Source organism: Gallus gallus, chromosome Z, assembly GCF_016699485.2.
Source record: "Gallus gallus isolate bGalGal1 chromosome Z, bGalGal1.mat.broiler.GRCg7b, whole genome shotgun sequence".
Taxonomy (NCBI): Eukaryota; Metazoa; Chordata; class Aves; order Galliformes; family Phasianidae; genus Gallus; species Gallus gallus.
Window position 1 is genome coordinate 65,765,214 of NC_052572.1, and position 25,874 is coordinate 65,791,087.

At 42.0% G+C, this 25,874-nt stretch overlaps 1 protein-coding gene across 7 annotated transcripts; it reads right to left on the reverse strand.

Moving 5' to 3' along the window:
• Positions 1-4,852: 4,852 nt before the first annotated feature.
• Positions 4,853-23,260, reverse strand: RNF20 (ring finger protein 20). 7 transcript variants are annotated; one of them, NM_001031434.2, is made up of 20 exons: positions 23,179-23,260; positions 21,320-21,486; positions 21,020-21,187; positions 20,358-20,505; positions 20,017-20,199; positions 18,760-18,878; positions 16,940-17,086; positions 16,693-16,770; positions 16,288-16,407; positions 14,226-14,405; positions 13,902-14,037; positions 12,489-12,610; positions 11,743-12,140; positions 11,076-11,193; positions 8,984-9,133; positions 7,905-8,117; positions 6,669-6,794; positions 6,070-6,210; positions 5,599-5,700; positions 4,853-5,366 (listed from the first exon to the last, which is right to left on the reverse strand). In NM_001031434.2, the coding sequence occupies exons 2-20, from the start codon at positions 21,446-21,448 to the stop codon at positions 5,190-5,192; spliced, it is 2,955 nt and encodes a 984-aa protein (NP_001026605.2). In that variant the 5' UTR covers positions 21,449-21,486; positions 23,179-23,260; the 3' UTR covers positions 4,853-5,189. The 7 variants fall into 7 exon arrangements, with proteins under 7 accessions (NP_001026605.2, XP_015136088.1, XP_046761354.1 ...); XM_015280602.4 differs by having other exon boundaries at positions 21,320-21,490; XM_046905398.1 differs by having other exon boundaries at positions 23,148-23,260.
• Between the last annotated feature and the right edge of the window lie 2,614 nt (positions 23,261-25,874).

Genomic DNA, 25,874 nt, shown 5'->3' on the forward strand with positions numbered 1-25,874 from the left:
TAAACACTTCCCAACACATCATGTGTTGCAGAGAAAAAGAATGCCTGCAACACTGTCAGAATTAACACTGGTCTCCCAGATACGTCACTGAAGTCATCTTTTCCCTCTCTGTATCTCCAGCCAACCGTGTGAATGTTGCCAAGGGTGGTGATCTCAGCAGGCACGGTTAAAGGCTACAGCTAGATCTGAAACTGCATTCTAGGGTTTGAATAAGGCATACTACCTTTCTGCACCTTTAACCTTTGAAAAACAGTTGTTAATGAGAGCTCTCTGTGGACAACTAAAAGCTGGCAGCAGCAACGCCCACAGCAGTTAGCCCCATCAAAACAAATTCATCTCCTATTCCCTGCTCAGTCTTTGGCTTCTGCTTTTGAGAATAAAGTCAGGCTGCTTCCTTCAGTGCAGCCACTTTCTCAGAAAATAGTGGATTTCAACAGAAAACAGCAAAGCGGGGCCAGGGGACCTGCACATCAGAGGGGTCTGAAAGACCCAGTGTGCCCCTTCTTCCCTGCTCCTAACAAAATATATGACTGGTCAAGTCACTTAGGTTTTATTTATTGCCTTTCCTTACCTTTAGCCACCTCACTCATTTAGATTATCAGCTTATTTGGAAGAACTTTTTATATGTATAGCGCCCAGTGTCTTCCAATCTCTAACATAATTTGGTTAGAACAGAAGAACACTGTTTTTTTATTATTATTATTAGACAAAAACTAGGAAATAAGTACTCCAAGTCAATTCCAACCTTAACAGCAGGTTTTTTTTAGTTCTGTATCTCTACATGTGTGAGGTCAGGAAAAGACCATCAAAATTAGTTTTACAAATGGTGAAATTAGAAAAGGTAATGACATCTTCAACAAAAAATGTTCATGTTCTGTTACAAAGTTCCAACCCAAACATCCAATCTTTCAAAAAATCACTCTTCCTTTAAAGATGGAAGCGAGAGTGAAGAAGTGTCAGCCACCTAATAATTAATGGTCAACAAAAATGTCTTTTTCTTGTGGGTGCCCAGAGGGCTATGCCACGGCAAATGCAGAATAGGGATTGTTGCAAATTATTGCAGTAGTCATTAGAAGCCTTTAGGGAAGGGTCAGAGTTCTCACTGCCCACCAGAGACATGTTTTGGCTACAGGCAGCTCTTAAGTATTTCCTCAAAACAAAAATGTTCTGTAGCATTATCAGAATGGTTTCCAACAGTCAGACAATCACTCAAAGCTGAAAGCTTCCTTACAATTCAAGGTAAAATTAAGGTACATGGATGGATTCCTCTTATCAAAACATTAACCTGAGTTACACACACAAAAAGGAAACACTCAGAGGTTCTTGCAACTTGCCTTTTTCACCAGACTACAAACTTAGTACAAACAGTACAGGGAAGAATGTGTTAACCCCCCACAAAATGTACAGGATATAAGGATGCAGAGAACATCAGATCTTCCATATCTTATAATCTGTCCAGCCTTGAGTTTTGCCAACTCTACCAAGAGAAGTAACCAGGAATAAAAACAAAACAAAACAGGAAAAAAACAAAACAAAACAAAACAAAAAAAAAACAACCAACCAAACAAACAAAAAAAAACCTTTCTCAATCAGGTCAATAGTTCCAGAACCACATTAATCTATTCAGAGAGAGAGAATTCCATAGAGAACAGTGTTTTCCATACATTTCCATGGGATGGGAGGTATCCCTCATTCCCATGTCTGCAGGCTGCTGGGAAGGTCAGAGATTGCCTATGTCAAAAGGCTGTAGAGTTCTGTCTACGTGTTGTTTGGGTCCAAGATAAATTCCTCCCTTCTCGGATCATGGCAGGTTGTCTTCTTCAGGGGCTTCATTCTGTTTGGATTTTACAAAACCCCACATGCATCTATAAAGGCAAGAGGAAGAAACCAAAAAAGGCATTGCTTACCAGCAGATCACAGCCACTAGATTGGTATCAGGGCACTACCCTTAGAACTAGCTTCATTTTAAAGAGATGGGCAATGGGTTTATAGGACAGTTCACACACTTTTTTGAACTTCACTGCCTCACAAGCAGGGCATAACCTGAATTCACAGATACGAAGAACAGATGGTGGCTCAGTCAAGGAAAGAACACAGATCCTGATTTTCCTGCCTGATAGAAGGTCAAGCTAGTGATACAAGCAGCTCTCGGGCTAGTCCTGCGAATTTCACACCCCGTATAGGATGTGTAGCAAGAAGGAAAACCCAAGGAAACTTCCAGACTCCACAGCTTTCCTTCTTTCTGACCCGTCTGCTTTCTTGGATGGCTGTTTTTTTCTTTGTTGTTGCTGTAGTTTTGTTTTATAAATAGTAATACTTTCAGCTCATCAATCCATAGTGGTTTATTTTGCCCATGACAAACAATTGTCACCTTCATAGGTTACCTCTGGATAACAGTGCACTTCAGAAATCATATTGCAGGTTCCTGTAAAACACTCCTTTACACACACACACACACCCTGCACGCAAGTGCACACAGTACCTCGTTAGTGCTAGAGATGTTTTCTTCATTTATACTTGACTACTCTGTCTTAGTCACTGAATTTAGATGGTTTTCTCTAAAGAATATTTGCATCCCTTCCCTTATTTTTTGCCAAAATATTTTTAGTCCTGATAAACTTTTAAGTCATTTTCATTCATTCTGGGAAGTCAAAGCACTAAGTTTTTCACCATTTCTCAGTGTTTAAATTATGAGCCTGAAAACATAATCACTTCCACAATATAAGATTAAACATAACTATTATCTTAAAAAAAATTTTACCTTGGGAAGGAATGAAAGAGTAAGTGTTTGCAAACCTTACCCGTGAACCAAGGCCAGGCTGTTTCAGGTGTTTGGTTGTTACTGTGCCTAGAGTGAACCCACCACTGTTAGTATATGCACAAGAGTTCCAGGCTTGACTTTCAGTAGAAATGCAGTGTGACTTTGTGAATGGATGGTGGTAAAGGACTTTGTACGCCTACCAGGGCTGTCTTGTTTGCAACTGTGAAAAAGCATGCTGTTACTGCAAAGCTGATCGAAGATACAGGCAGCATTTGCTGGTGACTCAAGTCTTGGTTTTGATAAGCAAGTATATGTACCACAAAACATATAAGCTTTTGCATTCCAGACACATGCTCTTATTTCTCTGACATGACATCATGAACTGTAATCTAGATAGCAACTTAATAGAAGCGATAAAGGCTCCGCTTCATTCCTCCTGCACAGGCTGTGACAGCATATAAGCCTTACCACAGATTCAGCATCCCAGCCTCTTCTTGCAACGTCAGGGACATGTGTTCCTTCTCAATTTTCAGGGCTCACAGTTAATTTACACAGTTCACAAATTTTCAGTCATCTAAATGTTTTTGGAAGGGTAAAAATAGTCACACATACTACAAGGCACTATGTGGTTTATTACTGCTGTTTTTGTTTTCTTGAAGCGGATGTAGGAAAACAATTCTGATTTTGTGGTTTAGGGAAGACACATGGACAAGGTGACTCTCTCAAAGTTGCATCCTCCAAGCAAGTTAATTCTACAGGAAAAACTCTATGTCTTAACGGAAGAATGTTTCAAATAAATGACTAAACCTTTCATATTTAGGGGCAGACTTCAAATGCAGCCTTGCAGCACAGGGAGTACAGAGACTATAATGTACGCCATGTGCTTCCACAAGATTTCTGTCAACTACGACAGAATGGCTGCACAAACAAGCCAGCATTTTGGTCCTTCTGTTATGTCAGGAATAAGGTGGTGAAGGTACAGCCAAAATTACAGAGGTTGTCCTAGTTAACTTTTCTTTGAAGACAGAAAGGAAGAAATTCATCTCTGTGCTTTAGAAACTTAAAGCCTGGAAAAAACATTTCCAATAATTGGACAAAGAAACATAGCTAGATACTATCAAAGTTAATACAAACAGAAAAGTAATCCAGACCAGAGCTTTTATTATAGCATGTACATTACAAGATTAATCTTTGTGGCAAAATTGCACCAAAGTAATCCTTACAAATTAATTTCAGGAAACAAAGGGCAGCATCTCAGCCTAGGGGAAGATGTCCCCATCAACATCAGTGGGATGCACTGCTTTCTCTTTCTCATTTTCCAGATGCAAAGATACACCTGTGCTTTTAGCAATAAAGGCATGCTTACTAATGCAGCAGCCTTCACAGATACTTGGCCTGACACAGACAGATATGTGCTTCAGAAGGCCTGGGGACCTTAGGCCTGGATAAAGAACTCCAGATGGGGCCCCTCAATAAGCCATCCAGCACAAGGATGCAGAGCTGTTGGAGAGGGTCCATAGAGGAGCCATGAAGACAGTGAGTGCTGGAGCTCCTCTCCTACAAAGAAAGGCTGAGGGAGCTGGGTTTGTTTAGTTTGGAGAAGGCTCCAGGGAGATCACACTGGGCCCTTCTAACTGTTGAAAGGAGCTTCTAAGCAGGAGGGAACCCAACTTCACAGTCTGATAGGGACAGGACAAGGAAGAATGGCTTTAAACTAAAAGAAAGGAAACTTAGTTTCAACATTAAGAAGAAATTCTTCACTCAGAGGGTAGTAGGACTGGAAGCACTGGAACAGGCTGCCCAGAGAAGCCACGGGTGCCCCACCCCTGGAGGCATTCAAGGCCAGGTCGGATATGGCCATGGGCTGCCTGCCGTGGTGGAGGGAAACCAGCCCACAGCCAGGGTCTAGAAACAGGTAGGCTCTAAGGTCCCCTTCCAACCTAAGTTATTCTATAATTCTATGAGTCATTCCACTGAAGTCTACACATGTACTACCAGTTCATTCTTTAGTTGGTCTTTTAATGGAGAAGCTATTCACACTCAGCAACGCCACCATACTGACATGATTTGAAACTCAAAAAACAGAGTGAATTCTTCAAATAAAGACCTCATTTATTCTGCTGCAAAGAGCTTCCATGCCATCAACACGAGGCTTCAGTTACACGTTTCCAACTTGACAGTGTGGAAGTGATAAATGGAAATTGTCCTCTGAACCATAAAAAAAAAAAAAAAGAAATCCACAAAAACTGAAGACAAAAAACAAAAGAACAGGGACAAGAAAGGAACTGAGATCTACTACCTTTTTCGTTTTTTTAAAAAAAGCATCCCCTAAGAACACGGCAGACTGCCCCAAAGGTGCCAGTTAGAGAAAGTGAGGGAGGCTGGGTGGTCAGCATAAGCAGCAGGTTTCAGATTCCAGTGGAAAGAATCAACCAATGTAGATCCTATGGAAGTCATTGGCACCAAAGGCAGCATTGCACTTTGGGCACTTACGCTGCCGGGTGTCATAGCGTGTTTTCACACACTCAAAACAGAAGACATGAAAACACTTCGTTAGGACTGCATCCTTCTTGCGCATGTTACAGCATGGGCAGGTCAGGCGGGCCTGTAAGATGGAAACATTACAGTTAGAGCCTGCTGCTTTGTGGTTAGGTATGTTAAAAGATGACTGACGATAAAGGTCTTTCAACTTCTGCTAAGAAAAGGGTGCTTTTTTCAATGCAAAATAGGTCTACAGTTCCAGAGTTCAGATAACAAATGTCAAATACTCAAAAGTGTGACTACAGAGCCTTTTGACTAAAGCAGAGTTCAAGAGAGAAGTGTAGACAGCTACTCACCTTGTAATCCTTGATTTCTTCCATCAATATCTCATCACAATTGGGAACCATATCAGGCTTCTTAGTGGTTTCCAGCTTCCTGCGTAACCTAGAAATGTCTTCCTGCATAAAAAAAAGAGACCAAATAAATGAGCAATGTTTTCTCTCCACAGCTTCTTCAAGAAAGAAACAGAACTAGCACCTGACTAACTGTGCATCTAGCTATATCACTCCATCTATACTTTTATCCCAAGAGGCATACAAGAAATGATACTATCACCTTGTGCTACTTGTATTGTCAGTTTTCAGTGGCCAAGACCTGAAATAGTCAAGACTTTATCAAGCAGAAACCCATGTAAATGGACAAAAAAAAAGTATTAACCAGGAAATGGTGAGGAAATTAATGTAGTTGAAAACTACTCTGACTTCACTGCACAAAGAGCATACACCAATGGAAACAGATATTGAAGGATTATGCATGCGGTATATTACCTCAGCCCTTTTGAAGTTGAACATTTCTTTCTCTCTAGTTACTCTGCTTTCCACAATCTCATCCTGGAAGTCATGTAGCTTCTTCTGAGCCAGCTCTAGCTGGGTTTTCAGATCATCCGCAAGCTGGGCAGCATCCATGGCCTGAAAAAAAGTAAACCAGCACAGAAGTAACAAACATGAAAGAAGTTCCAGGGATTTCTGGTCCCTCTATTTGTAAATTCAAGACAAAATACTTCTAGAGCTACTGGAGATGAATTTTTTTCAAATCTGCTTTTGGTAGTTTCAAACTGAAGAACTGAAATCATTCCCTAAACATTACTTCAATCAGCAAAATATTTTTCTGCCCACAAGCTCTAATAATTTAGCTTGAACACTCCTCTTTAACAGCCTGATCAAGACTTTCACAGAAACAACTACACCTTACTTATCTTTATAAAAGTAAACATCAGTCTATGACACTTAAATTATCACACTCTTCATTGCTCCTCAGCCTTCTCATATTCTAGTTCACAAACAGGGAATATCAGGTCCCAAAATGCCAGTGAGAGATAGGAGATTCCCAAAAGACAACAATTCCATCTCCAAAAGGAACCAGTCACCTTGCGTTTGTTCATTTCCAGGGCCTGTGTTCGGAGACCAAGCTCTTTCTCACCCGTTCCAATACTGCTTTGCAGCAAGTGTTCCTTCTCCTCCAGCTTACGTACAACCTGCAGCTGGGCATCCACCTTAGAAAAGGAGAGAGGAGACACAGAAGGACTGAAATGAATGCTCTACAGGTCTTCAGAGTTGTCCTTAAAACTACATGCAAAAACTATCCCTGCCTCCCCATCACTAAAGATCTTTTTATCTTCCTTTTTTCTTCCTGGATACAGACACACTGGCACTCCTAACAGACATATTCAGAACGCTCTGGTGAATGCTTTAAAATCTAGCAAACACCTGCAGCAAAAGATTCATCTTTTGGTGGGTGGCTTACAGAGCTGCTGCAAGACAGTAAGCAGTTCTATTTTGGTTCCAAATATGGTCGAACACACATGGAAGAACTGTTACCACAGGGAAGTGACTTCCCGACTTTTCCTCCCACTTTCTCTTCATAACAATGAACCTGCAGGACAGCTTATACTCATACAGCAGTTTCTTACTGAGACAGATGCCTTGAAGTTCAATGTAGAATACTTCACTTGATGTGAGGAACATTTTCTCCTGTTCTAATTTTGGCTGAGATAGAAGTAATTTTCTTTGAAGTGGCTTACATGGCACTGTGTTTTGAATTTCTGGCCAAAATAGTGTCGATAACAAATCCACACTTCAGTTGTTGACAAAAAGTGCTTAAACAGCAACCAGGCTTTCTCTGCATCTCATGCTATCTCACCAGTGTAGACATGGGGTACACAAGAAGCTGTGAGAGGGCACAGCTGGAACTACTGCCCGAAGCTGAACAAATAATTATTCCATACTGTATGATGTTATGCTCAGCAATGAAATCTGAGGAAAGAAGACGACTAGGAGAACACATTCAGATTTACGTTGTTTGTCTTCCCAGATGACCAGTGTGTATAATGAAGCCCCACTTTCCTGGAAGTGGCTAGATGTTCATCTGCTAACAGCACGTAGAGAATTAATTTTGCTTCTCTCGCACATGCAACTTTTGCTTTACTTAGTAAGTTGCCTTTCTCTTGACCCATGGACATTCCCACTTTTGCCCTTCTCTCTCCTGTTCTCCTGAGGGAAGACAGGCAAGCAGCTGTGTGGATCCTAGCTACCTACCAGGGTTAACTTACAATATGTTCACCTTTCCCACGAGTTTGGCTTCCTCTTCCCTTCTCTCAAGTTACCTGTGTCTTCAGTGTCAAAACTTGATCTGCCAGTTCCTCCTTCTCTTCTTTCAGCAGCTTGTGAATCTGATTGGACTTGATGCGTTCTGACATCAGCTTGAAGTTGGCATCATCCTTCTCCCGTAGCTGCTGCATTAGCCGTATGTTCTGCTCCTGCATGTCTTCAAAGGCTTGGCCTGTGACATCCATTTCTGACAGCAGAGCCTCCTCCTCCTGCAAGAGAATCATTGGCTCTGGAAGAGCTGTTTCCTGTACCACTACAATTATCCTGGACATTGTACGGCAACAACAAAACTAACAAAGATTAAGGAAAATGCATCAGTCTCTGGGCACTTCTCCACAAGAGAAATGCTCTGAATTATAAAGTGGAGAAAAGAGGTTCGTCTTCATAGAAACTCATAGATGCTCACTTATCTGGTGGGAACAATCAGCTGCAGTTATTGCCAGAGCTTGGTAGAAACCACCTACCAATTCAGGCAGCTAGCTAAATAGCTGTCATAAACTAGGCCAATTAATGCCCTAGGTTGACAACTCAGCAGCTTCCAATTAAAAGGCTGTCAAGCCCTTTATACTCATGCTGTTTCGTCATTAAAGGAGTAAGTGACAAGACAGTATAACTGTGTACTAAAAGGGAAAGAATTTAAATTCTAAAAAAGTACACAACAAATTACTTGCTTGCCTTGCCTGTACTTAGGTCAGTCCTGCCCTGTTAACATTAGATGACGTCCTTTTTTGTGGAAGAAGGTATATCACAGCACCACAGAAATGTATTAATTATATGAACTGTACATATTCGAATACTATTAAAAACAAGTTTCACCCTCCTCCTCTAGAGGCTGACCCAGCCATTTCTCCTCTGTGCTCTCCACCTAAGCCTCATGAACTTTTTCCCTACCACTTCTGCCATGAACTTTGTGACAGTTGCTGTTGAGATTTCTTTTTTCCCCCTTCAATACACAAGGACAAATCTCACATATCTCTGAAACATATGGCAACAGAAATTCTGTCTCCCTAGCAGTAAACTAAAGACAATTATTTCCCAAATGCACAAGCCATGACAGAACTTACTAGAAACTCACCTGTTTAGCCATGGCTAGCTTCTTTTGTAAATACTCAATCTGTTCCTCCACTGCTCGGATCTTCCGGAGGGCATCCTCATCAGCCATCTTTTTACTCTCCTTTTTCTCCTTGTCTTCCAATTCTTTCACTCTCTGCCTTAGTTCTTCCAGCTTAAGGAAAGACAAGTCAGAAATGACACTAAATACAAGAATGCGGCCTGAGCTTTGTTAAGCGCCTGTTTTCCCCACAGTTCTTCAGAACATTAGAAGAACTGCCTTCTCAAAGTATGGGAAAATAAAACCCATTTCATCTCAACAGGATGCTGTAATACTGGCAGACACAGCATTAACATGGGCTCTACAATTAAGACCTTTATTTCAAAACCTTGGAAAACTCAACAGCGCCTTTTTGAAACAAATGACACTTGTGTCTTGCACTTGTATATGTAAGGCTGTGTGGAAGAAAAGCATCTGCTCCTTTACAGGCATCTCATTAAGCACCTTTTTCAATGCAAAAAGGGGGAACAAAAAAAGAAGAAACCATAAACAAAACATATGGAGACACAAACCTGACTGACAAAACAAGGAAACCAAACCTGGTAAGTCATGCTAATTGATGAGGGAATGTAAGAACACTTAATCCAAGAAGGTCAAGTGACTGGGGACCTTGCCAACTAGGAAGCTAAGGTGGAAAAAAAGGAAGAGGCCAGAAATAACATACATAGAGGCACTGACCTGAGAAAACAAACATCCATACAGTAAAAACAAACAAACCTTGTCTGTCACACTAATTGTTTGGCTTTCAAAAAACTAGCGGTGATACTTCCAGGAAGACTAAATTGGGCTTTGCAATGGAAAAGACTGGACCAGAGGGGGCCTGAGCTAAGAAGGCTATAGGAATCAGAGTTCTGCAAACCACTGAGCATTGGGAAGGGAAGCAAGATTAACAAAGGAGTTTGTAGACAGAAAGGACTTGGTTGTGTGTGAAATCAGGCTGGTCAGCATGGTCATTTGGCTAACCATTGCAGTCTGGCCTATCTTCCTACAGTATCTCCATATATCCTTTTCTTAACTATCTCTGTGATCTCACTATCCACACCACACGTGTGCTGCAAGGACTACACGACAACTTCTGGTAAGACAGTTTGTGAATTGGGTAAAGAGGCCTGGGATGCAGGCCGAAGTGCCAGACTGACAGAAGGGCTATGCTAGTACTGGAGGGATCTGCTAAAATGTGCATGCTTGTGAAACTGGACAGAACTGTGTCTATGTGTGTGTACCTTCGACAGTGAATTTTTACCCCTACCACGTGAAGATGATGTAGGGGCTTGTCTATTCATGTCAATGTTTTGAGTTTGCTATGCGGGCACTGCTGAAGGCGGCAGTTTGTCCATGGCAGTCGGCTTGATTGCCCATGTCTGTGTCTTGTATTCTGTGCGTGTCCCTGGGACACGTGCTTAGCATCACTACTGCTGGGCCTGCACTCCGGAAAGTAGCAGCCACATCACTCAGAACAGGCTGAGACCCTACATCCCCAGTCTGTGCTCCAGTGCCTAGGCAGGAGAAAGTCCTGAAGCAGAGTGGTTGGAGGAGGAAACCATACTCATAAAACCTCGTAAGATCACATTATAACTTTTTTCAGTGCTCTCTGCAGCTTCCCTAGTGGAACATTTTAAAATTTAATTTCCAAATTATTCTCCAAGACTCATTTAAAATATGTTGGGTGATGTTCCCTGCCACATTCACTAAAAAAAAATCTGAGACCATACTCAACATTTTCCTAATAGCACACCTAACTCTGTCTTTACATCCTTCTAAATTTTTAATGATGTAAAGCTAATCTATATACAATAGAAATGGAAAGCTAAAAGCAGCTTTAAACAACCAACCTCCTTTAACACCAACAATTAAAACACTGTCCTCCAAGAGGACATATCAACATCTCTTCTCAGCTCCAGACCACATCAGCCTCTATTGTACGTGACAAATGTGAGAAGAGAAATAAGCTATCGTTTTGACAACAAAGGCACCACAGTTCAGGTACAGAGTATTTGAAAAGAAGTTCTAAGGAGAACGTGATTGAGGAAAAAACGGCAAGAGAAATGAGGTTTACCTCTGCTTTTGCCTTCTTCTCAGCTGCCATGAGCTGCACTTTGTCTCTCTGTTCTTTGGGGGCAGAGCGGTACATATCTAACAACAGCTTCATCTCCTTCTGGCTCTCCTGGGCCTTCCTGTAAACACAGAGATAGAGGACTGTGAGAACAAGCAGAAAAGCTAAACTATCACACATTCAACAATATTCTCTCGGTATTCCACACTGCAGCTATGTAGAGTCTTCTTCCATGGCTCATTTCACTCAGGTAAATGCAAGTTGAAAGCTGCAAAGAACAGGTTCAGGCACACAGGGGTTGAAAAGCCAACAGAACACAGGGGGTGAAGGAAGCACCCATCCTAAAAATAAGCAATAGCTATCCATCTCTGCTTTGGTACTATTCTAAGAAGGGGAGACCACTATGCCCTTAATTAGTAACATGCTGCTGTAGAGTTCTACACAACTGTAGTGACAGCAACCTGACACACAGTATTAAGTACCTGGTTTGGTATTAAAGTTTTAGGCTATTCTGAGTGAAGCGTTACTATGCTGTCCAAAACATAATCAGACAGAAGGTGTTAGAAACTTCTAATTCCAAGAACATATTACCTAAGAGCTGCAAGTGATCTCATACAAACACCCGAGTTAGGGCATAACACCCAAGAGAGGGAGAAACAGCAACTCTTACTTGAGCTCAGCCTTCAACTGCTTGATCACTTCAGCCTCCTTCTTTCTTCCATCTTCATGCTTCCCTTTCTCCTTCTCTTTGGACTCTCTCTCCTTCTCAGATTCCTTCTGTTTCTGTTTTTCTCGCTCTCGCTCCTTTTCTTTTTCTTTCTCTTTCTCCCGCTCCCTCTCTTTCTCTTTTTCTTTTTCTCGTTCTCTCTCCCTCTCCCGTCTTTCTCGCTCCCGTTCCTCTTCATCTCGCCTGGCCTTAACTTCACTAGCTTCTTCAGAAGCAGCTCTGGGAGCAGATACTTGGGAAGAAGGGTCATCAGGCTCCTGTTTGATCTCTGGAGGCTCCTCCTTTGTGTCTTCAGTACTGGACTGGGATTGCAGAAGAGCACTACCACTACGAGAGCGGATCTGTCATGGAACAGCAACAAAGAAGACAGAGAAAGAAATAAAACATTAGGTTATCGGCCAGAAACTTGTATGACAGTTATCTGTATGACCGACCTATACCGGTCTTCCCAAACTCCACTTGCATGTTTCCTCTGACGTTGCTAACACTGTTCACAGAGCTCTATAAATCTACAAAAGGAAGACAATTCATCTGTTAAGTGGAAAAGAGGAGAGCATGAAACTCCATCAGAAATTACACTACATCTTGCACACCTTAACAGAAAAGCTGACACTACAGGTAAAGACTGACAGCATCCACACTTCCACTAAGCATTTTCCGCTCTTTACTGGCATTTTGTATTTGGATACCTTGCTCAAGTCAGATTGGGCCTCTCTCAGTTTGCGTTTGTATCTCAGTACTTCTCCCTTCAGCTGGTGGTTATGATTCTGGAGGCTGCTGATGAGATGACGCATCTCCCGATTAATCGGGCCTAGAAAAACATAAACACAAATGTAACAAAACATACTTTCACTCATTTTCTATAGACTTTCATGGTGAGGGAGCGACAAGAGAGAAAAATAGGACTATAATGATTCCACTGCACAACATACCATCACAACACATTCACAGAAAAGTCATGCTAGTTTCACAAGCTACGGAAAGTCTCTGGAAATTTCCAGCCCTAGTTTCCCCTTTACTTTTCCTCCCCAGCATTCCTTAAAGGAAAAATACATCTTTTTAATTTGATCTGGCTGTGATGGAGCTAATTTTCTTTATAGCAGCTCATATAGTGTTGTCTTAGATTTAGGAACCAAAACAATGATGGTGACACACAAATGTTGTGGCTGTTGAATGACGTTTGCATGTTGTCAAGGTCTTTCCCTGTTTCTCACTCTGCGTCCCCAGTAAGTAAACTGGGGGTATACAAAAGAAACTGGGAGGAAACAAACAAAGCAGATGATCCACACTGACCAGAGAAATACTCTATGCTATGTAATATCATCAACAAAAACTAAAAAAGAAAGGGGATTTTAAAAAGTTAGCCATCTTATGCTTGTGAACTGACTTGACATCATGTGGAGGATGAATGATTACTCTGCATCACCTATTTTTACTTCTATTCCACTTCTTGCTTATAAACGTTTTTAATCTTGATCTGTAAGTTTTCTTGCTATTAAATTTCCTTCCTTTTTCTCTTCTACCAGGACAACCTGAGAGGGCTGTGGATGTTATAGCTGCTTTCCAGTACCTGAAGGTGAGGAGGGGTTTTTTGTAAGGACATGGAGGGAGAGAATGAGGAGAAATGGCTTTAAACTAGAACAGTTTAGATTAACACTTGATATTAGAAAGAGATTCTTTACTGTGAGGGTGGTGAGACACCGGAACAGACTGCCGAGGGTGGTTGTGAATGTCCTCTTCCTGAAGGTATTTAAGGCCAGAGCAGATGAAACTGTAAGCAACCTGGTCTACTGGGAGGTATCCCTGCCTGTAGCAGGAGGGTTGGAACTAGATGATCTCAAAGATCCCTTCCAACTCAGACCATTTTATGACTCAACAATTCTATGAAAATGAAACATTTTGCAACACATAAAAGGAAGTCAGATAACATGGAACTGGCTTCTGAAACTTGTCAGGACAAGTATTTAACAAAAACAGAAAAAAATAAAATCACACTAAGTGTTCTGCTGCAATGCAACCTCTAACGGGACTGCTTTTTCTAAAAAAACAAAACAAACAAACAAAAAAAAAAAAACAAGACACATAGCAGAAGAACTCCATACCTGCTTGTTCATTGGCAGCAAGAGTCTGTTCAAACTCAATCCTCAACATCTCATACTCCTTGCGGACTTGTGCCAGGGTGTCCTCTAACTGCATTACTTCTGTGCGTAGCTTCTTGTGAAGGCTGACCTCATCCCTCTGAGGAGTAAGAAAGAAACAGAACTTGGTGCTGTGACCTGGGAGTGTCCCTCACCTCATCAGAAGGTACAAGAACAGATGAATTACTGCCAGGAAGAAACTTCCTGAGCGTTCCCAGAGCCACTCAGATCAACAGCAACAGTCAATGGTTGACAACGTTCTCTAGGTTAATGGAGCAGAGGTACTACCTCAATTAGTTCCACCTGGCGCTGGTGTGTGGTACGAGTGCCGTGAAGTAGAGTGCGGGCCTCATCAAGATGTGCCTTCAGCTGCAGACTCTCATTATACAGAACAGAAAACTGAGACTGCATACAGCGATATTCTGGAGTCTCCTTCACAGCTTCTTCCACCGCTCGTCGCAGCTCAACCTGGTCAGGACACAAGAAGATGTCACAGAAAGTAAAATCATCTCCTTGACTACAGTAGTGAATTAAGCTGCCACAAGCAACTTCTCAAGGGCAACAGAACAAGTTTTTTTTTTTCTTAAAAATAACAACGAAGAAATGTAGAACTTTAATAGCATTGTTGAAAAATGGATGTCAGTGATGCTTAAGTACCAACTAAGACGTCTGTGCTTTCTCTCTGCTGATATATACAAAGCTGTTTCTCTTACTGAAGTCAAACAATAAGATTTTTTCATTTTCAGGTTTTGCAACAATTTATCTCAAATATATGAGTTTGGGATGCACAATAAATATTTTAAACTGATTTACTGTAAAATCATAAAGATGTAAATGAATTAGGACATACAGAAAAATATAACGGTAAATTAGAAAAAGTGCCAATACAAGACACATTAGCTGAAAGCAAATGAGAGAAAGCACAGAATCTGAATTTTACTACAGAAAACTCAGCAAATAGGTGTGACTTGAAGCAGTGAAACAATATAAATACACACACACACACACACACACACACACACACAATGCTCAACACTAATAAAGAGAAAAAGAAAGCTGTAAGCCAAGTGGCATTCCTCTCAAAACAAACTCATGTGGATAAACAGTATTTACTAGTGCCTCAAGTCAGCTTCTGGTGTCTCACCTCTGAAAATTATCAGCTCAGATGTTCCTACTATCAGGCTAAAGTAAGTATAAGATAAACAGAATCTAAATTTTATCTAAGTTCACAGATCTGTGTTATTCACAAATTTTTGTGTTATTGTCACTAGGATGTAAGAAATTCATATGTTGTTTCCTCTCTACCCATTCTGCCACAAATAAAAAGTTTAAGTTAACCTATTCTTTCCAGAATCTAGGATCTCCTACTCAGGTTCCCTGGTTCCACTCGCATGGGGAGGAATGAAGGTGAAAGAGGGGAATTAAATGACCAGATATCATTAAAATGTACTAAAGGAATGGAACACAATTGAGAACAGGAAATAAAAAAAATCAGTACAATTCCCACTGACGACCACACGGTGTCACCAATGCACTGAACTGCAAGCTTTAGTCACACAAACATGCTTATTTAGAGTACACTGCCCAACTAAAACAAATAGTTTGAGTTGGCAAGAATCTTTAAAGAGTACTTAGTTCAATGTGCCCAGCATGGACAGGGACACAGAAACAGAGAATGGCTTGGACTGGAAGGAAGCTTCAAACCCAACCACTTCTAACCTCCTGCCACCCACTAAATCAGGCTCCCCATGGCCCAGTCCAACCAGACCTTGAATGCTTTCAGGGATGGGGCACCAACAGCTTCACTGTACAACTTGCTTCAGCCATTAAGGGAAAAAAAAAAAAAAAAAAAAACCCATATTTTTAAACTAAGAGGATAGTCTGTGTATAAGCATTACCCCTTGTCCTGTCACTACAGGCTCTGGTAAAAGAAAAAAATTCTCCGTTTTTCAATAAGCTCCCTTTGAATATTGAGAGGTTGCAATAAGGTACCCCAAAAGCCGCCTATTCTCTAGCTCTGAACAACTCAAACTCTCCGTATTTCCTCATAGGAAAGTGTTCCAGTGCTCTGGTCATCCTCATGCTTCTCCTCTAGATCCAGCCTAAAAGCTTCTTGTCTTTTAGATACTCAGAACCCCAAAGATGGATGCAGTACTCCAAGCAGGGTCTCACAAGACTGAACCACAAAATAGTATCTCTCAGCCAGCTAGCCATGTTTTTTATGTGGCTCAGGATACAAGCAGCAAGTACAGAACAGAAGAATAAGGATTCCCAGAGATACAACACAGCATGACAGATGGAAACAGGCCACGTGAACATCTTCATCTTCAGACAGATATAGACATCTCACCTTGAGTTTTTCATTCTGTGTTGTTACTTCCTGAAGATCATGGCGCAGTTCCTCTAACTCATTGAGGCGGTTCCCAGCAAGCTCTTTATTCTCTTCCAACTCTGCATTCATCTCCTCAAACTGTCAGGGATAAATTATTTTTAAGTTCAACCATTCATGTACAATACTAGACGAGTGATCACTTTTACAGTAAGGACCAGATAATGCTACCAAGCGGGACAGGCCCTTCTTCCCCCAGGTCTGTTTCACAGCAGGAAACTTACAAGGAAACAAAATGGTTTGTCAAGGCCCCCCAGGAGATTTGTAGCAAATTAGTTTTTAATTCTGTAACAAACCAAGATCTTAAACACAAGCTCTCCTTGAATATATTGTTTCCCTTGAGCAAAACCAAGGCCCTGACCTTACCTTACGGGCATTAATGGTGATTGTGCCCCCATAGAGACTGCTCCCCGCTCCGTACACCTTGTAGCCTTTAGAATTCACCTGCAGAAAGGCAACAAATTTCATAAATGCCTGATTAAATGCCAAGAATATATTACAACAGCCCATTCAGAGTCACAGATTGTATACTAGAGATTCTAATTTCTCACAACAAAGTACACTAGGAAAAATGCCATTGAAAACTACACCCATTTCTCCAGATGGTGCTCACCCGTTCAAGAACATCTGCCAAGTGCCGGTTAAGTCGCTGCTCTCTCTTACGGATCTTGTCAATATTCCACTGAAGGTCATCAATCATAGTCTCCAGAACAGACACTCGAGACTCTGCTGTCTCCACTTTCTCTTGCAGTTTGGAGAACTGCAGTCAAGAATATTTTAGTCGCAATATTAGAACAATTTTTCAGAGTGCTAAGAATTTTTGTTCTTCGTATTCATCATACACCGCATTTACACTCTTCGTACATTTTGTGGTTTCCTATTCAAATAACTTATTCCAAGATTACTCTTTTAAGAAGAGAACAAGTCCGACAGCATAGCTGAAAAGCCTCTACACCAATGCATGTAGCATGGGAAATAAGCAGATGGAAGCCACGGTACAATTAGAAAACTATGGCATAACTGCTATCATGCAAATGCAATGGGACAAACTGCACAACTAGAGCACAATGATTAAGAGTTACAAGCCTTTTACAGGCAGGGAAGGTGTGGGAGAATTGCCCTCTATGTTAAGAAGTGAACAGACTGCAAAGTGTTGACTCTGAGAAACAGCCACAAACAGACTACAAGCTTGTGGGCTGAAATAAGGGATCACTCCAATAAAGGGCACCTGGTGGTCAGGATCAACTACAGGCCACCTGATCAAGAAGAGATTGCTGACAAGGCCTTACTGCTTCAGCTACAAGCAGCAGCACACTCACAGGCTCTCATCCTGACTCGGGATTTCAACTATCCAGTAATCTACCCAGTTGCTGGCAACTTGATGGGCTGCAAACAACCCCGGAGACTGCTGCAGTGCAATGAAAATAACTTCCTGGTCCAGGCATTGGGCAGACCAACAAGAAGAGAAGTATTACCGGACCTGGTGCTCACCAGTGCAGAAGAGATCATTAAAGGGCTTAAGATTCGAGTTCATGATCTCAAGGAATATGGGTCTGACAAAAAGCCAGGACCCTGAACTTCAGAAAAGCGAGTTTTCAGCTGCTTAAGTAATTATTGGATGAGACCTCTTGGAAGCTCTTCAGAGAGGTTGTGGACACCCCATCCCTGGAAGTGTTCAAAGCCTTGGGCAGCCCGATCTCATGTGGCCACCCTGCACACATCAGGAAGGTGTGGACCTGATCTTTAAGGTCCCTTTCAACCCAAACCACTCTATAATATTCAGTAAACTGTCCCAAACAAAAATAATTAAAAAAAAGAAAATAAAAATGGGGAAGAACTTGGGAATATCAGGCAGAGTGCAGAAGCAGCTACCTCAACTTTCTGCTGTATGTTTTTTTTTAATCTTCTAAATCCTTACCATTAGCTGCTCTATAAACCACTGAAATGCTTTCGGACAAACACTGAACCAGGCCAGCATTAACACAAATGATTACAAATGCCTTGTAAAGCAGTACTGCCAATAATCTGAATTCCTTAATGACTGTGTTCATCTTACAATTCAGGCTGTAGAACCTTCACACACAACCCAGTAAAAACAAGAGGTGAAATGACAGGAACAGCAAGTGTCACAGACAGCTTAGCATCATCTTACCACTTTCTCTGCTCCATTTGCTTCTAAAAAATCAAATCCATGCAACTCATTAATCATTATATTCTGTCCTTCAGTGATATAACAGTCAAATCATCCAAGTTATACAGAAAAATCCACATACAACCATTCTTTCCATAACCTTCATTCAGAACCTGAATTTCCATTCTTGTTCCTGCTGCCTTTCTCTAAGGCAACAAACTGTTTTGCCAACAGATTATTCTAAGTGGAAAATAATCAAGTACAGTCTCCAAAACAGATTTTTTTCTCTCTTCTCTTTATACCTCCTGAGACATTATTCGGTGCTTCTCCTGAAGAATATCAGCCAGTTCCTGTAGACGTCCATTCTCATGTGACAAGTAGGAATTAAGCTCCAAGACTGCTTCTTCCATCAGTGAAATATCTGAGACAGACAAAACGAAAAAGCAAATCAAGAACTAGAAGCTACCTTCTTTAACAGTAAAGAGAAAAAGAGAAAAGTTAAAAGGAGTTTCTGTTGTTAACTGCTTCTTACTACCTCTCTCCAGCAGGTGGTATTTGGAGTAATATCTTGCATTCACCAAGCAAAAAGCTTTACCATTTAACATACCACTCATTCCTGACTGTCTGCTATCATCTCTTAATGCCAGAGATCATTCCAATCACATCAGTAACATAGAAAACACTTTTCTATCACACCAACATCCTACTGCAGGTCAAACTCACATACAAACCTATTTGAACACATGCTAATAGACCAAATGACAAATTACAGCTGAGTACATGCTCACACGATAGCACTGGCATTACTGCAACAGTCTGAGACTATCAGCTAAGAGCAGTAGTATTTTACCACACCAATGCTATATTTCTCAAAGCTCTTTTATCAGAGTATCTAACTCTCTGGACAACAGGAAAAAAAACAAAGAGTTGTTAATTCTACCTACATTTTCACTCAGAAAAGATCAGAATTCTGTCCTTAAGCCAATAATTTTTTTTGGAGGTTAATCTGAACATAAACTGCGACATCATTTTTCAGACTCTAGTCATTTATGTTTCTGCAAAACTGTTTTGTTTTCAAAATTAACACTTACACTGAATACACAGTGATATTGGATGGTTCCCATCAGGCTTAAAGCCCACAGAAAACCGAGAAGACTGTTACTCCTCTATGCCTTTTAGTGAACTGCAAGTGAGAAGTCCCATATCAGTTTGCAATATTGATTTCATTTCCTCACTGAGGCCTGACAACGTTCAATCTGTAGCATCTGTAGCAAAGTGACCAAGCAAACTACGGACAGAAACAAACCTCTCCTCAGCCCAGTGCTGTGGGTAGAACTCTCGGCATTCAAATTCAGAGGCAGTTACCATATTGTTCTAGTACTTACCTTTATTGGAGGTTTTGATAGTTAGGCATTAGGAGAGGTAAGCAAATTTATTTTGGAAAATAGTTGAACTTAAAGCCTAGTCATTCTTAATGCTTACAATCCAAGATCACATCTAGGATGCAATTAGACAGGGATCCTTGAGCATCAGCCAGGGATCCACCACTTTGGTCCTACCTCCACTATTCAGCTTGTGTGACAGCACATCCACTTTCTCCTGCAGTTTGTCATACATTGTCACAATCTGGGCAACAGCACGCCGGGATGATTCCACACGCTCTTGCAGCTGAGATTCTATCTCCTCACTAGTGCTGCTGGCTAGGGTTGCTAGGAAGGAGAATGCTGGCTCTAAACCTTCACCTAGGAACAGAAAGAAGTTCAAAAAGTAAATATGCTCTGGCAGAAAAATAATGCTAGTCTTCATAGTCAGAAAGCCGGTGACAGCTTTTAGAAAAAGAAACCAGTAGCATCCACAACTGAAATCCATCTTTTCCACTGTCCCCAGCCACATGCCTCACCTCTTTCCCTTTCATCTTTGCGTTCCTGATTACTGTCTGAGTCTGGTTCAGGTTCTGGTACCACAAGTGCTTTTCTTTCGGACAGGAGGTCTCCAAGGCCTTGGTCCAGGTCAAAACGTTTAAGGATGATGCGGATATTTTCATCAAACTGAGTAACAAGGAAAGACAAGACAAATGGTGAACATGTAGGTGAACAGAAGGCACAAGAAGACCAATATTAAAAAAATACACACATCACTCCAAAAGCAATGCCTCCTATTTCCACTGAAACTACAACATATAAAAAGAGCACAACGACATTATTTGATACAGCAAATACTCAGCTACACAACTCTATTTTTCAACATAGTCATCACCATTAGCTATGCATTTTCGCCTGCAACAAACAACAGTTTGCATGCCACACGCCATCCCAGTGGAGGTCACTCACTGTTTCATAGCTGCTATGGACATCCTTGCTTCATAAGCACTTCCATGTCAGATGCCATTCTGTCAGACTGCCCCTCTGCTGCCATCCGTCACACAGCAACAAAATGTAACAGGATATTGTTGGGAAGGTTCAAACTTTACTGTCATACCACCAGCATCTGCCTCTACCATTGTGGGCCAACAGAATGAAATAGGAGGCATTACTTTCAGAGCAGCCCTCGCACATTACTAACTTGATTCCAGTAACGGTTGATAATCAGCAGAGAAGCATCATCAGTGGCCTGCCGACGCTCTAGCTTCTCAATGTGTTCCCGCAGCTCATCTTCAATGGCTTGCCGCTGGTCAAGCATCTCTGCTAGTTTTCGGTTCTTGGTCTGCAGGGTCCGAATGTCCAACTCCTCCTGTGCAGAAGCACAAGTCAGTGGCATGTTCCTCACAAACCAGTTCACTAGGCTCATCAAGGGAGTGAGACAGTTTTCTTCCCAGATAAGGAAAACCAAGAGGTTGAGAGGCAGTATGCAAGGAAGACATACCGTTGAAGAAACGCCACCAAGCTTAATGGTCTCCACCGTGGTCCCCGAGTCTTCAACCCCTGCCTTCTTCTCTGGAGGTGCAGAAGGGCCAGGCTCTCCAGCTGCCCGTTTATTGCCAGCTCCAGACATGGTGGCTGAGACATATAGGCTCCCCCCTTCTCCAAGTTCTGCCTAATCATTAAAGAACAGTTAAAAGAAAAACACACCAACCTAACCACAGCCAATTCATTACTATAACAAGATACCCAGCACAGTGCAGAATACGTAGTTCAGGTGGCTTTGGAAAATACTGGTCATAAGGTAAGGCTTAAAAGACACCACTGGGTTTAGCATTGTGAAGAGCAACATGATGGAAAAAATATTATCCTCCGTGAGAACCACCGATCTCTGATGTTCAAATGGAGGCACTGCATCTTACCATGCTTTGGAGAAAAAAGTTTCATGCAGCTTTCATCTCTGCTTTTTTAAACACTTCATTTTAAGAAAAATGATTTGAGTCAGACTTTCACAGGGTATGCCTGAAACTTCCTGACACTGTGGATACATGGCACCTGTTCACTTCACACCAATCAAATTGCTCTTATTGTACCAACATTCAAAATCAGTTAAAGCCAAGGGAAGCAATACCTTGAAGATGAGCCCTCAGAGATTTTACAAAAAGAACTTTCATATCCTAGTGAACTGCACAGCAATTCTTAGTAAACTTTTGTAGAAGAGTTCTGTGTTTGATCAGAGATACAGACAGACGAGAAGCATACTTATGACCAAGTCAGTGGAATTTTAAAAGCTCTGGACTACTAACTACAGAATCACAGAGCACTTGAGGCTGGAAGGGATGTCTGCTGATGACCTGTTCAGTGCTCACAAATAAACCAGATTCAGCAAGAACAGGGCCAAGGGCCTTCCTCAGCCAGGCTTCTGCTATCTCCAGGGACTCCACAATCTCCCTGAACAACCTGTTCCAGAGCTCGACAACAACCTTTACTACCAAAACATTTTTCCTTCTGCTTTCTCGAATTTTCCTCACATATTAATTTACTAAACCAATAAGTTTTTCCATAGAGGGTTCCCAAAACAAACACTGCAGCTAGTGCTGGAAAACAAAACAAAATACATCTTCATTAGGTCAAAGCAGCATACTCATCCCATATTCAAAGGTCCTGGCCAGCTTAATACACAGATCTCTAGCTCTAAACTATACGAGGTCTAGGAGGCAAGGAAATCCAGAGTATACAAATAAAGTTAATACTGTTCCATTTTAATACAGAGTTTCATTTACAGAACAACTATGGGTTACAGACTGAACCAGACTGTTTTATATATTTGAGTTCTGTTGAAAGCAATAAGGCTATTGTATTTTTAAGATACAGGCAATAACACTGACTGTTCTGTCAAACCTTTTTCAAGGATCGTTTTACCAGGACAAAGCCTTTCACCATATACAGAACAGTAACTCTCAAATGAGTTAATGAAATACACGTTAGCACTCCATTCCTCTAACCTGCCTTGAAATATAAACACCAAATAAATCTCAGGAATTATCAGAAGTAATCAAAGGTAATTCCAATTTAACTATTTTCTCCTCCTTAGCAACACCCTCCCACAACACCCACGGCTCCCCTGCTACCTCCGGACACACACAGGCCTACAGCCGCCCACCCCACCACGCACCTCTGCACCGCTCGCTGTCCCACGGCATAAACCGTCCCGCAGGCCCGCCCCCGCGCACGGCCGCCAGCACGCCCGTCCCTCACCACCCGGCGCAGCCTGACCTAGCCCAGCCGCTGCGCTGCAACCCGGCCGCCGCCGCCCCCACCCACCCACCCACCCTAAAACAACCCCCTGCCGCCCCCACCCACCCTAAAACAACCCCCTGCCGCCTTCCTCAGGCCCTCCGGAAAGCAAATCCGCGGATGGGCCAATCCTAAGGGCGCCTGAGGCAGCTATCGCGCAGCACCGCCCTCAGAGGCGACCGCCCCTTCCGGCGGCCATTTCGCCCTCACTTGTTATGGACGCTTCGCGGGCTGCCGCTTGCCCTCGCCTAACATGGCCGCCGTTGCCATGGTACTGCAACGGCGCCTGAACGCGGCGCCCTTGCCCTTAAGAAAAATGGCGGCCGCCGCCTGGACGGCGCTCTTGCCCGTAAGAGAAATGGCGACCTCCCGATCTCTTGGTGGTGTGGAGCTGCTGTTTATCCAAAACATCCCCTAGTCCCCATGGCAGCCCTGTGCTCCTGCTGGCGGTATGCCCTTACAGCTCCCCGGAAGAAAAGCAATAAATAAGCCGAAATTGCTGCCTCAGCTGGAGCTGGAGACAGAGGAGAGGCTGCTTACTGGCAAGGTTCTTGAATTTGGGGAAGTCAGCCCTAGCAGTGTGTGTACCTTTGTAGTGCCCCAGATGTGTAGTGGTTATGTGTGCTTGAGGGTTAGGATACCTAAATTGCTCAGGTTTAGCTCCAATAAAGTTTAAAGTGCTGTTTTAGGTAAATTAGAAGTAAAATTTTAGGCTTAAAGTATCACCTTCATGACTACCCATCTCTGCAGAACATGAAAAACATGAAACAGAAAACCCCTACCAGATGCCATCAGGCTGATAACAGTCCTATCTCAATGCTTACGGGAAGCTTGTGGCCTTCAGGAACAGAGTTCTTGTTTTACCATCTCCCCAGCAGCTGTCCTTGCTTGAAATACCAAAGATGCCAAAATCATACACAAAACTACGCCCAAGAATGATAAGCTACCAGGGAGAAGACTTCAGGCTTCACAAACTTTGCTTTATTCTTATTTTTGTTCCACTACACATATTTTTTCCTTTAGTGCTGATCCTATGGGGACTTGAAACTTCCATGGCTTTACATCATTACAGAAAAACTGTAATGGAAACACAGGTAATCACAAACTTATATTTCATTTTGTCTCTTTCTTTTAGCTCTATACACCTTGGCATTTTCTCTGTAAGAAAAGAGAAAACCATTTCCCTACTCAGTTATGTGTTTGTATAAATTATCATGTTTTAGATATGCATTCTTTCCTCTGGGCAGCTCAAAATGCTTGCCTCCTTTAGAATTTTCCTTCATAATGTTTGCTGCCTAACTGTCTCATCCTTGTAAATTGTTAGGAGCAGGGAGTAGGCAGTACAGTACTACAACTATGGATGAGAATGCAATCTGTAGGCTTTGACCATCCTTATCTAGATGCATGTGTCCCTGTTCATTGCAGGGAAGTGGGACTAGATGACCCTTACAGGTCCCTTCCAACTCAAATGATTCTATGATTCTGTAATGCAAGCTTAAGTATGTGTGCTAGGGAGAGAAGAAGGGCATTTAATACATGAGAAACTTCTGTAAAGAAACTGTGAGAGCTGAACATTTGAAGAGAACTGTAGAGAATATACTGCAGAAATCTGTCAACTTTTACCATCTGTTAGCAATGTCAGAAGTAGAATTGCTTCTTCTTGAAATGAGCAGGTTCAGCAACAGTCTTTCCTTCGCAGTTTCTGAAAGAAAATTGAGCGCATACTTCATTCAGAACTACATCTGCTTAAGAATTTGAATGACTAAGGCAGATATTTGCTTGGAAAGTGTGTGCACTTGGTTTTGTATGAGAAGAGGGATGGCTAATATGAGGAAACACATCAGATATCCAGAGATTAAATGAAAAAAAAAAATAAAGCTGTGTAAGGAATAGCCTACAAAGGACAATTCCAGGTGTTAACTGTGCTCTAGGACTGTGACCACAAGCGGGCTCTCAGAGTGACTTATTTTCTGTGTGTGAGCAAGAGCTGCAGTCCTGCAACCATGGTTGTGCTAAGGGTCCTCAACCCTGTTGGCAGTTAATCTCTTGCAAATCAGAAGGACCTACAAAGCTGGAATATTGGCTCTTATTTCTGCCGAGATACTGAGACACAGTGTTGTGAACTATTCAGTCATCACCCAGGTACATCTGGGCAGGCACTATACAGCTAGGTGGTGAAATTTGGAAGTGTGGCACAGCCAGGGCTCTATCTATAAGATCTTTCATCCAGCAGAACTGTGCTGCTTCCGGGAGAAAAGGCCATATGGAAGACACTATGATTGCTGATCTTGATAAGACCCATTAGAGAAACTGTCTTAGACAGCGGCTAACCGAAAGCTCTGCCCTAGAGGTTCTGTGCCCTGGAATCTATCGAGGGAACAGCAGAAGACAGATTTATCCCAAAGACAGAACAGGAAAGCTTCATCCAATCAGTCCCTGATGCTGACAGTGACAGATGGAGAAGGGGACTGCAAGTTGCAAACACCAGGAAACAGTCCAGAAAATGGACTTGAGGACTTCACTAAGATGCAGCTAGCTTAAGGTAATAAGCTAGAAAAATTCATCTTCGGCAATCACTGTAAAACAGCAAAGCAGAGCAGTATGCAGGCACACCTGATTAACTGACCTAAGAGAGCTAACCTGGCGTCTAAATTAAATGAGTAAAGTCCTTGCTGTAAATAATTATCTGGGGGGAAAAAAAAAAATCTCTTTTGTTGTCAGCACAGATCAGCATTTCATTTGCTAGGTTGTAAACTGGAAGC

Coding starts and splice junctions, on each gene's coding strand:
- RNF20 (XM_040655570.2), bottom strand. CDS start 23,018: ATGCCGTGGGACAGCGAGCGGTGCAGAG. Junction 16,771..16,939: donor TGGCAGATGTTCTTGAACGG/GTGAGCACCATC, acceptor GCCTTTCTGCAG/GTGAATTCTAAAGGCTACAA. Junction 14,406..16,287: donor CACAGAATGAAAAACTCAAG/GTGAGATGTCTA, acceptor TGTCCTGACCAG/GTTGAGCTGCGACGAGCGGT.